A 15,238-nucleotide genomic window follows, 5' to 3' on the forward strand; every position below is an offset into this window, starting at 1 on the left:
TTCCATCGAATCCCAATAATTTGACATTATGGTCCAGCTACCTCCACAACAAAAACAAACCCTCATTATTTGGAAAGTACTGTAGTTGATAAAACATTAATACTGATGTTGTACAGTAACTTCTGGTGCCCTCATTGCTAGAAGGCTCATAAATAATCCTTTGAAAACTGTTTTAAAGGCTAGTGTTTCTATAATGTGAAATATTTTACTTGATTCATGTTGCATGCCAGCTGCAATTGATTTTTTCAAAAAAATTTTCTTCTCAACTTTTATTTATAAAGTTGAATATAGAAAGTTTTCACGTTCTTTAACTTATGTAAATATAAGATTAATACAGACATCTGAGCATGTTTATAGAAATGACCGGCATTACATAAATAGTGCCATTAAAACATTTATATCCACAACTAGTACCATATAGCATCTTCACCATATAGCTCTTTCATCATAAATAACCCTGAGATTGTTTCTCTCATTCTAATCAGAGAGGCAAACAAAGCCAAAAAGAAAATGTTAAAATGCTTCTCGGTGTTATATCATATTTGGCTACAATATCAACTGTTGCAGAAAAAGTGATACAATATTAGCCCTAAACCATGCTAGTTGGGAGCTAATACATAGACTGGCATTGTCATTGACTGAGCAAATTTTAGCTATGTTCAACAGATTGTCATTGCAGGTCAGTTAAGATAAAGAATGTTTCCCATTATTACATGTTAATTTGTGAAACTACTGCTACTATCATATTGTAGATAAACATTTGTTTTAATTAGATTTTTTTTGTAAAAAAGGCCAGTGAAGATTGGTAGTGCTTTGATTTTTTTCCCCCACTTTTTTTTACTGCAGATATACATTTAAGAAAAACTGTGAAAGTTAAGTCATTTCCTAAGTCTAAAGCAGGAAAGCCATTAAAGAAACAAATAGACATGAATATGAATAACTTCAATATATTTTTATATTATGTAGTTAAATTGTAATACTTTTCAAAGTAAAATCATTTAGGTCAAAAAAGTTACTAAAAGGCTTAAAATTATGCAGTTATTGAATTCAACATATCAAATGGCTATTCGACTTCATGTTATTGTTTATCTTTTGGAAGAACAAGTCTAAATCCCACGTATACATACATATTTTCATCTTCCTTTCAACCAACTGGTTCTTAAAACTAAATCTGCCTTTGAATTGCATTTGCATTGTGTGACCTCACTGTGCTTCATGTCCTTAGTCTCTGTTGATAACTTTACATCTCAGTTTACGTTCATTTTAAATAATCAATTTGTTTTGATGAAAGGTTAATTCCAAAGTACCCAATGTAATGGTTCATGTCTTGTGCAGAATGCAACTCTATACTTGTATATTGAGATTTAAGACCACATTATCCTTCATAGACTCATGCTCTTGGATCTCACCATAAATTAAAATGATTATAAAATGCATTTGATAATGCAAAATATAACTAACAAATGAAGTAACTATACAAAATGAGTTTAACATCAGTGCTAACAAGCTCAAAAAGTTATAAAATTCCTGATTAGTACAAACATTTTGTGCATACTGTAAATGAACACTGACTGTTTTTATCTTGTTTTTACTACAACTTATTGAACAACATGGTCTGAAACAATACAGCAGAACTGCACAATGAACATTTTAATAACTACAATTCAACAGAAGATACACTGTTCCAGAAAACTTATAGGTACTTCTACTGGAAGTGTGAGTCTGAATAAGAATGCATTGCTTTTCTACGTTTGATTAGTATCCTCCCTTCATTGGGTTGACAAAAGAAACTGTTTCCTCATATAAAGGAAGGAAGGATATTTAGTATTTTTAGGCTGGTCTTACAATTTCTCCGGTAATTGATACCACAGCTGGCAGTGGCTTGGTAGTTAATCACATACATTAGTTAAAATGATTAAAGAGAGAAAAATGTCAACTTTTCCAGAATCTACATTAAGTTCAGCAATGCAGCTATTAATTTCAATATCCCACTGTACATCAGTCATGCTAAAATATTTTAAAGTATGAAGTATTTCATTTGCGACAGAAATCAAGGAAAGACAATGTAAACATAGTAGTTTAATTTTGAAGGGAGTGCCAAAAGACAGATACAGTGCAAGTCTAATAATCCAGCACGTTAGGGAGTTTGGTTGCTGGACCTACGGATTTTCTGAACTATTGGACTCTACTCCTGTTAATACCCCATAAACTTCCTTCACATGTTACACAGAAGTATAACAAATTTTCCAGTGACCCCAGTGATATACAAGCACTCTGACCTCTGGCTCCATCTGCAAACCTTCCCACAACTTCAGCCCTTTTGCATTCTCAACCCTGACCCTAGCTCTGGCCCACGGTCCAGACCCTGGCCCCAGCCACATTCCAGACCCCTGGGTCTTGCCGCACACCACTTGCACTCTGGATCCCTGGCTCACATTCTAGATTAACGAGGGAGCCAGATGCCAGCATCCGGAATTCTGAACAACCAGATGATGGATGATTGGAATTTTACTGTACTCAGGAATTCATGTACAGGTCCTCCCCGGGTTACGAATGCCTTACTTATGGACATCCCATCCATATGGATTAGTGTTTGGGAGACTGGTGGACTGGATGCGGATGGATTTTCCAGCTGCTGTAGGGCTACAGGCATCTTCTGCAAGGTGGCAATGGGGCACTTCCAGGTGCCTTTTCTCCCCAGCCGAGCCACAACAATTGGCGACTGGGAGCGCTGAGCAAACTCACCCACTCATGAAGTCAGAGAGGCCGGCCGGCAGCACTCTTCCCACACCTGCTTGGTCTCCTGTCACAGCAGTTCCTGTGATCCTTTCCCATACAGTTTAATAAAAAAAATTACAATATAGAACAATAGTCATTTTTTTCATAAGATTATTGCTAGCTCTTTGAAAGAGCAATAAATGACTGATGAGTATTTTTAAATAAAAACACACAGGATCCTTAGTTTATAAATACAGGCACAGCATAGGAAACCAAGAAAGGAATGCTATCCTACATAAATCATCATCCAGGTCTCAATTGGAGTATTATGTCCAATTTTGGGCACTGAAATTTAGAATTTATGTTGTCCTGAGAATGTGAGGGAGCTTTACTAGTGTGATGTCTGGGATAAGAGACAATAGTTACAAGGAAGAATATTTCAGGATCATTTTTCCTGGACAGAAAAGGTTGCAGGGCTATTTAAAAGAGACGTTCAAAATTTTGAGGAGATTTGACAGAGTAAGAATTGTGAAGTTTTTACTTGCAGAAAGATTGATAATGAGACACGTTTGAGATAATTGGCAAAGGAATCCAGTGGGCAATGAGGGGAAATTATTTAACACAGCAGATATTCATGAATTGGAATAGAATGCCCGAAAAATTGGTGAAAGCAGATTCAATTATTAATTTCCTGAAGAGAATTGGACATAGAAGGATATTAAGAAGGGACATCTGCAGGGCTCTGTGTAAAAGCAGCAGAATAGAATGAATTGGATAGTTCTCAGAAAATGCCAATCTTCTATATTGTATGAATCTAATTCTCAGCTTTTGGGGAAATAATATGGTATAGGAACACAGAAAATAGGTGCAGGAGTGGACATCCAGCTCTTCCCGTCTGCTCTGCAATTCAATACAATCACAGCTGACCCTCCATCTCAATCCCATATTCCCGCTCTCTCTCCACATTCCTTGATGTCTTCTCTGTCTAGAAACCTACCTGCTTCCTGTGGCTTGGTTTCCAGTACCGTCTATTATAGAGAATTCCAGAGGTTGACCATCTAGTGAACGAAGAAATTTCCCATCTCAATCATGGCTGTCTTACTCCACATCCTGTGATCTCTCTATCCAGACCCCACAGCTGGACCGTCTAGCCCATCATGATTTTATATGTTTCAATGAGATTCCCCCTCATCCCCTATTCTTCAAAACTCTAATGAATACAGGCCTAGTTGTTCAAATCTCTTCATACAACAGTCCTGCCATTGTCAGGAATCAGTGTTGTGAACCTTTTCTGCACAGCATCTACAGTAAGCATACCCTTTCTTAGGTAAGGAGACCTAAACTGCACGTGATAATCCAGGTGTGGTCTCACCAAGGTAGTGTAATAAGACATCCTTGCTCCTGTACTCAAAATATCTTGCAAAAAAAGGTCAATATGTGATTTGTTTTCTTGATGCTTGCCATGCCTGCATGTTTGTTTTCAGTACACCCAGGTTCCCTCACATTAATATTTCCCAACCTGTCATCATTTAACAGGTTTATGTTAAACCTGGGTTTATGTTTTCCTTACCAATGTGGATAACTTTACATTTATCCATGTTATACATATCTGCCACATATTTGCCCACTCATTTGACTTGTGAAATCCCTTTAAATCCTCTTTGTCCCACACAGTCTCATTTTATCATGTTTACAAAATAAGATTAAGGCACAGATTAGGTAATACAAAATAGAATGTGGATATTCCTGATTCTTAGGAGTTGTAGATTCCCTCCTTTCCCACCATAATGAAGTGATTTATTTTGATAGGTAACTATTTTAATATTCTCTTATCAGCGCCTTTCTGCTGAGATAAGATATGGATGAGGCTGTAATGTCATTCCCAATTTAGGTTTCAGATTTGGAATAGTTCCTGGTGGAAAATGAATATGAAATCTTTGTAACAGCATGGTAAAAAATAGAAATAACTCCATTCTTGCAATTTGTTCTCCAAGACAGTGTCTTCGACCTATAAAATATAAAATTGACAATTTACCCAATTTTTTGTAAAAAAAAAAGTGAACCTTGTTTAACTCTGTATTAACAGTGCTTCCTCTCCAAAGTATTCAATATTATGAACTTATTGCTAGTCATATACCACCAAAAATCTAAAAAAAATGCTGTATATTACATCAGATTTTGTCTTGAAAGTAATGATGGGGTTGACGGTGCTGACTATAATTTAGGCAGCAACTTCTGTTAAGCAGAGATGTACAATCAAAAATCCAGAAGTTGTTCTCACAAATGCACTGCTGCATATTTTTTCTGCTTCCCCATTCAATTATAATAAACAATGTGAAATATTACTGATATTGTAAATATGGATTAAGCTTGCCACAGTCTAGCCCTTTAATGGTATTTTCAGTCTTATATGTTGCTAAACAATCTCTCCAGCATGGAAAATTAACTTTTACAAGTCAGGAGTCCTACTCCTTTAATTTTTGATTTTCATTTTTTTCTTGTTTAAGCAAGCTGCTCAAAAGTAAGTATCAAATTTTTGAAGTAATACCTAATAGATAGTGACCAGAAGCAAAATGTAACTGAAGTTTTACATGGCAAGCTATGGTATTCCAGAGAATTATGTCTAAGACCCACTGGGCTATGGTAGAGTTCTGCTGAAGTACACTTTGAAAAGTTTCTTACTCTAGAACTGATTCTACTGCATTTTTATTCCCATAACAGCTTTGGTATGTTTCAGTTCAATTGTCAAAAAGAGTTAAATTTTGGAACAGTCAATATTGCTCTCCCTTGAAGTGAGAAAGTTTACTATTGTAATATATTTCACACAACTTACCAACAGAAAATGGAACAAATGCTTCTTTCTTTACAAATTGCCCATTCTTATCTAGGAATCTCTCAGGACAAAATAGATAAGGAGTATTCCAATATTTTTCATCAAAATGTACAGAGTAAAGATTTGTTATAACTGTGGTTCCCTTTGGAATGGAATAGCCTCGAACAACAGTGTTCTTGGTAGTTGCCCGGAAGATACCAAGTGGAGCTATGTTGCAATATCTCAGAACTTCATGTAATACTGCTTCTGTATATGGCATCTGTGATTTGTTTTCCAGGGAAGGTATTTGGTTTTTTCCCACAATAGTGTCAATTTCCTGATGCACTTTTTCTGTAAAATGAAAGAAATAAGAATCTTAAGGATTTTGTTTTACAATCAAGTTAGAAAGTGCTTTTGTTCAGGTAGCACTTTAGAATTGTTCTGTGAACCTTGGGGGCTGAATGGAAATCAGTAAGGCAGCAATGGTCAGAATGTATACTAGATGTTTCTCCATTGTCTAAGCCTTCAATGAATCACTTCCCATTTCCTGTTTTCCATCCAACTCATCAGTTATTTAATATGACTGTAAATGATGGTACCTTCTGGTTTGGTGCTACTCCTTACCCTTATTTCCCTTGGCAATGATGAAAATGGGGGCTCAAGAATTCAAGATTCCTTATGTCCAATATGAATAAATATTATCCAGCTTTTAATTTACAATGACTTTCATATACCTGCCATACACTGTTTGCATTAACTTGTGTTGTTTCAATGGAAATTGTTTTTTTTAATGTTAACAGTGCACCTATACTGATATTAACGACTGTTTTCATGTCTAGGAAAATTATGAGGCAAGATTTACTGGAAAAACAACTGTACATAGTTAATGAACTCAAGTGAGCTTTGATTTTTAATTAGTTAAATTTAGGCAAGAGTCATAAAGCACAGAAACAGGCACTTTGGCCCAGAGTCCACACTAAACATCAACCACCCATTTAAAGTAATCCAACATGAATCCCATCCTTTAGTCTCACCACATTCTCATTAACTTCCTCTCAATTCTACTGATCACCTACACACTAAGACATGTGACTACCAACCTGCACAACTTTGGAATAAAGGAGGAAACCAGAGCATCCACAGGAAACCCATGCAATCACAGGGACAATGTACAAAGTCCACACAGATAGCACCCAAGCTCTGGATTGCATCTGGGTCTCTGGCGCTACAAGGCAGCAGCTCGACTAGCTGTGCCACTGTGCCATTAGGATAAAGCTTTCCCAGAAGGGAGAAAATAGTTAAAGTTCACAACAGGAATTATTAACAAAATAGCCTATCTTCCTATAATTTCCGTGAGATGTCTGTTTGAATACTGTGTTCTCACCTTGAATGTTTGGATACAGTGCCATGTATAATATCGCCCATCTAAGTGCATTAGTTGTAGTCTCAGTTCCAGCTATAATGAGTTCTCCAACAGTATAAATTAAGTTTTCTGTTGAAAAGGAAGATTCAGGATCATTAATATTCTTTTCCAATTCATCAAGATACGAATCAATGAGATGCCGGGGTTTTTGAGGGGTTCTGTTTTGGGAAAAACGCTGTATAATCTTTAGCAAAAAGTCATACACTTCAGCCGCATTTTTGAACAAACGCTGATGTTTTCCAAATGGCAGGAGCCCGATCCAAGGGAAAGCATTGTACAGAAATGCCCAGACACAGACTGCCAATTCAATATTTTCACTAAATATTTCAATCATATGCTGATAATCAGTGTCATCATATGTGAAACGCTCTCCAAATATAATCAGGTTTGTGATGTTGGAAACTGCATTAGTTACAAGGCATTTGGCATCAAATGGCTTTCCTTTGTAGGTATCAACAGCATCCAAAAAAATCAAACATTCCTCAGAAATTTTGTTTTCAAAGCTCTTCTGACCAGGTCCAAAGCAACGAAAGCAATTCACGGCAACCTTACGATGATCAGTCCAACCACGACCATATTTGGAGTTCAATAACCCTAGGAAGAGAACAGTTTTGTTTCCAAAGTTAACACATGAACAGACTTTAATAATATCCACTTAATATGCAGGTTAGTTACATTGATTTGCATAACTATTCACATTGTGCCCAAAAAAATTAACACCTTTGAAAAGAAGTAATGTCCATTTACACACAAGTGAAATCACATTCAATGGCCACATATAGTTTGTGGTATCAGTGTTATTTTAATGTACATCACACTCCTGATTGAGTACAAACCATTTGTGATGTGGAGTTTGGGTGCTACTCCAGGATTTAAAGACCTGCAGGATTTACAGACCTGCAGGAACATAAAGGAACCAGTTTAGAAGAAATATGAAGAAATCAAGTGATTACATTGTTGTATTTAAAGAAGTATCTGTGAGATCTGATTTCTCGGATTCTCTCGGATACATACAACAACAAACTCATTGAAATCATCCATGCCCCAAAGGAGAGCAGTAGAATGTGACTGGAGAGATTGCGAGGTGAGGTGAGGACAGCCAACACGGAGATAGTCGTCATAACCCACCCCTTGTCAACGAAGTATTCAAAAGTTTAGAGACTTCAATGAGTTCTGCTAAGGTGAGAGACCAACTGCAACTCAAAGGGTCATACACTGCACTAACATCTCAACCATTTAGTCACATCTTCAGTCATACTTGGTTATTCAGAATTGCTTCATACCAATGGAACTGGATTATATAAGGATCTTGAAATGGTATGTTTTTTTTGTTTCTTTAAACATTAATAACTAATTATTTACTGCAATGTGGAAAGTTTTGCCATCAAAGCAGGTACAAAGGAAATGGAGGAATTGGAAGAATGGAATGGAAGCAGGGTTGGAGGATATCTTGTTGACTTCACTCTTTAAGGACCCCTGGGTGGACATAAGTGAGTGGGAGTTTGAGAAAAGGAGAGATTGAAGCATAATTGCACTACTTTGGAGAATTGGGTAAGCCAGTGTTCAAGAGAATGATCCGTTCCTTGATATCCACAAATCTTTGAAAGCAACTATTTTGATAATAGGCTCAGTAAATAGGACAATGAATACAAAGTGAACGTGAAGAGGATGTTTCCATTAGTAGGACAGTCTAAGATCTGAAGGCACAGCCTCAGAATAATGGACATTCCTTTAGAGCTGAGATGAGGAGGAATTTCTTCAGTTGGAGGGTGGTGTATCTGTGGAATTTGTTGCCACAGAAGGCAGTAGAGGCAAAGTCATTAGATGTACTTAAGGCAGAGATTGATAAGCTCTTGATTGGTAAAGGGGATAAGGATTCTGGGGAGAAGGCAGAAGAATGGGGTTGAAGAAAAAATCAGCCGTGATTGAATGACGGAGCAGACTCGATGGGCCGAATGGCCTAATTCTGCTCCTATATCTTATGATCTAAGGGAAATTATTGCACTTTAGGAAGGAGGTCAAACTTTGGAGAATTAGGTTTATCAAAATGATGGAAGAGATTGGAAAAGCTAAGATTGTTCTCCTCAGAACAGAGGTTAAATGAAGAGTTGACAGGAGATAATCATGATTAAATGTTAGTTTTGGTAGAAGAAGAAGAAATTATTTCTTCAGGCCCAGTGTTTGGTAGTCGGAGGCCCTAGATTGAAAACAACTGGCAAAGGAATTGGAGAGGAAATGAAGAAAGCAGTTTCCCCACTGAGATAATAGAATCAGAATCCATAGAAGCATTCTGAAGGCACGTGACAATAATAAACTAATTTACCAATTTAAAAGTATAACTGTTATGGAACAAAGGAAAGGGGCAATTACTTAGCCACGTTTTGCCATTCAATGGCTGCTCTGTGCACCAACTCGAACAGCTTTTTCCCCATTTCCCTTTATACCGTTGGTAACAAGTTGTTAATGCCAGATTTAAAAGTAACTATCAACTAAATATCAACTAATCATTTGCAGGGGAGCAGGCTAAGTTTCCATCATCCTGCACATTAACAAGTATTTCTACTCTGCAGCTTTTGTCACCAGTTCTGCTAAGAGATTGTTGACATGAGCATTGGTTCTCCCCACAGTTGCTGAGGGCTTCCAATATTACCTGCTTTTGTTTCCGATTTCCAGCATCTGGAGTTTTTTTTGCTCCAATTACTGTTCAATTTTCTGCCATTTCACTTCCAGGAACGTCCCCACTGAAGAAGTTCTGCTCCTCTCTCTGATGGGAATTCCACTTGTCTCTTTTACTGTGCTCACTACCAATGATATTTCCCTTCTTTGTCTTTGATAAAGTGCTGACCAAAACTTGCCTCCACAGCCAGTCTCCTTTCTTAACAAATGCCTCTGGCTCCAACATATTCTAAGTGGATTCCAACTGAAATTCTATGCTATGCAGTTCATGCCCATCCACAATCACAAGTTTGTTCAAACTATCCATTCTCTCTAATCACTGTTCATTTCACATCCTGAAAATCCACACTTAATGCCATGCATCAAGCACGTGCATGTTCTTGACCTCTCTCTTCAAGAGCACCAACTTGTTCAAAGCTGTTCTGGTCTGCAGTTTCACTTTATCCTTCATCTCATTCAATATTTCAACATAAAATTTCATCCCTTTCTTTCAGAAATCAACAGCAAACTCCAAGAGATCTTGAATTTGAAAAATACTCGTCCCGATCCTTCCCCTCACAGCCTCTCATCTCAGTCTCCCAACCCACCACAACCCACTTCTACCTCCTCCCAAAGATCCACAAAGGACTGTCTGAGCAGACCCATTGTTTCTTGCCACACAGAGCTTATTCCTTCCTCCCTTGATTCTCTCCTTTCTCCCATCAAGTCCCTTCCCACTTATATCTGTGAGACCTCTGATGCCCTCCATCATGTTGGCAGTTTCCACATGCCAAGGACTTAGGCTGGTCATGGATGTACAGTCCCTCCAGAACACGTCCTTCCGTCTACCATAGTTAACAAGGCTCTCGATCACATCTCCTGCATTTCCTGCACTTCTGCTCTCACACCATCTCCTCCCAGGAAGAACACGAAGAGGGTTATCCTAGTCCTTACCTTCCACCCTCCACATTCAATAGATCATTCTCCATAATTTTTACCATTTCCTATGGGATTGTGCCACCAGACTCATCTTCCCCTCCCAATTCCCAAAGGGACTGCTCCTTAAGCGACTCTTTGTTCCATTTTTCCATTTCCACCAACCATGTAACAGTGGGAGATGTGACACCCGTCCTTTACCTCTTCCTTTCCACCATCCAGGCGCACAAATATTTCTTGCAAGTGAAGCAGAAATTCATTTACACTTCTTACAATTTGGTGTATTGCATTTGGTGCTCTTAATGTGGTCTATATAGAAGAAGCCAAATGCAGATTGGACAACTGCTTTGCAGAACACCTTCATTAAGTACACAGGAGCTACCCTGAGATTCCTATCACTTGAATTCTCCATGCTGATCTCTTTCTTCTTGGTCTCCTATGATGCCCAATTTAGGCTTGAGGAATAGCAACTCATTTTCATCTGAATATACTGTAGACCTCTGGTATTAAATCAAATTTAACAATTTCAGGTAACCACACCTTTTTTATGTGGTTGTACCCTCCTGATTTAATTTGCTACTTTTTTATTTTGTGTCCAACTGCCGGTTTTTAAAGTAATTGCTACCTCGACACCTTTGGTCTGCACTCTATCACAGATATTCCCTTGTTCTCTCCACTTCTCCATCTCTCTACAACTTAACACATTTGTTTATTCACTTTTCCATTTCTGATGAAGAGTCCTTGATCAAAATGTTGACTGTTTCTCTCTTCACCGAAGCCCTCTGACCCACCCAGAGTGTTCACAGCATTTTCTGTTTTTGCTTCACCTCAAAAAGCCTGGTTCTAATTATTGGATAAAATTTCCTAGTTCTATGATCATCCCAAACAGCATCAACTGTTTCTTTCTAAATACCCCATCATTTCTCTTCAGAATTAGAAAGCTTCACTCATTATTTCAACCTTCTGAATTTATGCAAACTGTTAGAGTTCAGGTAAATTTTCTGATAAATCTGCATTGTAATCCCTCTAAAATCAATGTATCGTTCCAAAAGCACGGTATCCAGATTACTCTGGCTGCGATCTCAGAGATGTTGTATAGCTACAGCAAAACCTTCACCCTTATGTGTTCTTGCCCGCCATATATTAAGGCCAGCATAGTGTTAGGCATTTTGACTATTTTCTGTTACCATCCATGACATTTTAATCTTCCGTGTAGATGGACCTCTAATTCCTCTTAGATCACCACTGCTTTTAGCTTTTTGATAATTATTATCCATTTCACATCTCAAGTAGATGACCTCAGGTTTGCCTGCACTGAAATCCATTTGCAGCAGTTTAGCTCATTTACTAATTAGTCTCTCTTGGTAATTGACTGCTGCTATCCGCAACATTCACAATGCTGTGGACTTGCAACCCAAATTCCCTTGGTACATCAATGCTCCTAAGGGTCCTGCCATTTACTGTACATTTTCCTCTTACATTAGACCTCCGAAAGTGCCACACCTTACACTTGTCTAGATTAAACTCCATTTGCCATTTCTCTGCCACACTTTCCAGCTGCTCTACATTCTGCTAAATCTTTTGACAATCTTCCTCACTATCTACTACTCGGCCAATTTTTGTGTCATCTACAAACTTACTAATCAGCTCACCTACATTTTCACCCAAATCATTTGTATATAACTACAGAGATGCCAGCACTGATCCTTGTGGAACACCACTGGCCACAGACCTCCAGTCAGAATAACACTCCTCCACTATCCTCTGGCTTCTATGACCAAGCCAATTTTGAATCCAATCTACCAAGTCTCCAAGGGATCCCAAGGTACCTTAATCTTCTGGATCAGCCTGCCATGAGGGACCTCGTCAAAAGCTTTATGGAAGTCCATGTGTAGGACTCAAAAAACTCTACCAAGTTTGTAGGACATTACCTCCCCAGCACAAAGCCATGCTGCCTCTCACAAACGAGTCTATGCTTTTCCAAATGCTAGTAGATCCTATCCCTAAGAATCATCTCCAATAATTTCGCTACTGCTGATGTAAGGTTCACCAACCTTTAATTTCCTGGTTTCTCTCTATTGCCCTTCTTAAACAGAGGAACAACACTGGCTATTCTCAGTCCTCTGGGACTTCATCTTTGACTAAAGAGGGTACAAATATCTCTGTCAAGCCTCTGGCAATCTCCTCTCTTGCCTTTTTCCATAACCTAGGATAGATCTCATCAGGCCCTGGGGACTCACCCAGCTTAATGTTCTTGAAGACCCCCACACCTCCTCCTCATCAATATCAACATCCCCTAGAATACCAGCATAACCCTAATCTTATTAGCAACAACTTAGGCATATTGTTGTTATTTCTGAATCATATGCCTAAGTTGTTGTTGGTTGGTCCACTTAGTTTTATTCACAATGAGGACGAACTTGCTGGGAAATGTCAACAGTTCTGCATTTACTTCCCCATAACCATCATCCAATTTGATTCTTCCCCATAAAATCACACCCTGAACTTGTTGGTCAAGCTCTGCTGGCAATTTCACAACTTCACTCTGACATTGAATTCCTGCAACAATACACAAACATGCTGCAATTATGCAGCAGTTATGCTGGGAAATTCACCTGCTGAATCTGCGCCAGATTGGACATGGCAAGAAATGGAGAGTTCATTCTTTTGAATACAGAGGAGTTATTGTGGGATAACTTTCACCAAAAGGTCTGCAATGGTTTAAGGTGGCGGCTTACCACCATTTTCTCAGGGACAATTGGCAATGGGCAATAAATACTGGCCTTGCGAGTGATGCCCAGATCCTGAACATGTTACCAAAAGGAATTTTGGTTACATGGTCCCAGCCTTTAGATTATTAGTCCAGTTACAAAAACACTTCAGCACACTTCATTGTTATCTTATCTCCATGACTGTAACACTGCAGATCTCCAATACAGCTTCAGCATATCTGCTGCTGAAATGCTCACCCATGTTTTTGCTACATCTGGACTCGACTACTTTAAACAGGCTCCTAAATGGATGCTGTTATCTTGAGCAAAAAACAAATTCTGGAGGAACTCAGGTGTGAAGCAGCATCCCTGATTGGCCTCTCTTGTTCTAAGCTCTGTAAACTGCAGACCATCTTAAACTCCTGCTGCCCATATCCTAACACGTACCTTGATCCACTCACCCATCTCATTTGGCTTCAGACATTTAAAAACACCTTGACTTTAAATTCTCACCACTTGTTTTCAAATCTTTCTGTCCTCATCTCCACCCTCCCCATCTTTGTAATCTTCTTGCCCAGCATCACTGTGGGAAAGCCTTCACCAAAAACCATGTTCCTCCAATTCTGGCCTTTTAATTATTCTCAAATTTAATTGTTCCCTTATTGTGAGATGTACATTCAGCTGCCGGGCTCCTAAGATCTGTGATTTCTTTCCTAAATTTCTTTGCCCCTTCATCCCTTTTTTGCTTTTTTTAGTACAGTGTTTAAGAGATTTTATAAATTATTTCAAACACTTTTATTAAGTAAAGAAAATGCTTCCAAATGCTTAATGAACAATAGATTTAAGGGAATATGAGACAATATGAAGGAAAACTCCTTTTCTCTATAAGTGATTAAATTTTGTAACATACTGCCTCATAGGGTAGGGGATGCAATTTTAATAATATCCTACTGACAGGAATTGAATAAAAATTTGAAGAAAACAGTTACAGTAGAATGGCAGAGAAGGGTGCAGAGAGAGTAGCATACATTGCTCTTTCAAAGAACCAGTACAGCCTTGACTGGCTGAACAACCTTCCTCTGGATTGTATTATTCTGTGATTGTCTGATAATAAACGCTAAGTATGATAATCAGCAAACTAACAACAGTTTTATTTTTAGAACTGAAAAGCAGTATTAGAGCTCTTTCATAAACAAATACCATATGCACCAACAGAAGCTAATTATTTTTTTAAATATCATAATATTAATCAAGTCATATTTTACAGAAGCGGTCACCCAAAATTTTGACAAATGATACATGGCATTGCAATTCTACTAATGCACCACTGGAGGGAACTATGCTCAAAGGATTTCCCTGTACTGCTGCCTCTGAAATATCTTCCTTCTTCCTGAATGGTGGTTTTCCCCCTACATTGTTAAAAAAGTCCTTGACTGTGTCTCATCTATTTCCCATGCCTCTGCTCTCAGCCCCTCTCCTCTGGGGCAGAACAAGGATGAAGTTCCCCTGTCTTCACCTTTCACCCCACAAGCTGCCACTTTTAAAGAGATTCCACCACCAGACACATCTTCCTCTCTTCCACTTACAGCTCTTCACAGGGACCATTCCTTTTGCATCTTTCTGTCCACACTTCCATTCCCACCAACCATCCTACTTCTTATGGCACTTTCCCTTGCAACCATAGGCAATGCTACACTTGTTCTTTCACCTCTTCTCTTCCCACCATCCAGGGACCCAAACAGTCTTTCCAGGTGAAACAGTGATTCACTTGCACTACTTCCAATCTGGTGTACTGCATTCAGTATTTACAATGTGGTCTCCTCTACTTTAGAGAAATGCAACACTTTGCCGAATCCCCAGAGACAAACTTCAGCTTTGCTACCTGCCACTTTAATTCTCCATCCCACTCCCAATTTGACCTATCAGTCTATGGCCTCCTGCTCTTTTACAATGAGCCCAAATACATGCTTGAGGAACAGCACC

The 15,238-nt window shown here is 38.5% G+C and overlaps 1 protein-coding gene across 2 annotated transcripts in view; it reads right to left on the reverse strand.

The window, feature by feature from the left end:
* Positions 1 to 931: 931 nt before the first annotated feature.
* Positions 932 to 15,238, reverse strand: part of LOC127577913 (vitamin D 25-hydroxylase) — a 29,357-nt gene continuing 15,050 nt past the window's right edge. Inside the window, exons 3-5 of one of the 2 annotated variants that reach the window (XM_052029578.1) lie at positions 6,915 to 7,022; positions 5,552 to 5,881; positions 932 to 4,726 (exon numbers count right to left, since the gene is read on the reverse strand). In XM_052029578.1, the coding sequence (XP_051885538.1) occupies positions 4,551 to 4,726; positions 5,552 to 5,881; positions 6,915 to 7,022 (614 nt within the window). In that variant the 3' untranslated portion in view covers positions 932 to 4,550. Of the gene's footprint in view, positions 4,727 to 5,551; positions 5,882 to 6,914; positions 7,548 to 15,238 lie in introns of both variants that reach the window. The other variant, XM_052029577.1, reaches the window with a different exon arrangement.

The sequence above is a fragment of the Pristis pectinata genome, chromosome 14, assembly GCF_009764475.1.
Source record: "Pristis pectinata isolate sPriPec2 chromosome 14, sPriPec2.1.pri, whole genome shotgun sequence".
NCBI lineage: Eukaryota > Metazoa > Chordata > Chondrichthyes > Rhinopristiformes > Pristidae > Pristis > Pristis pectinata.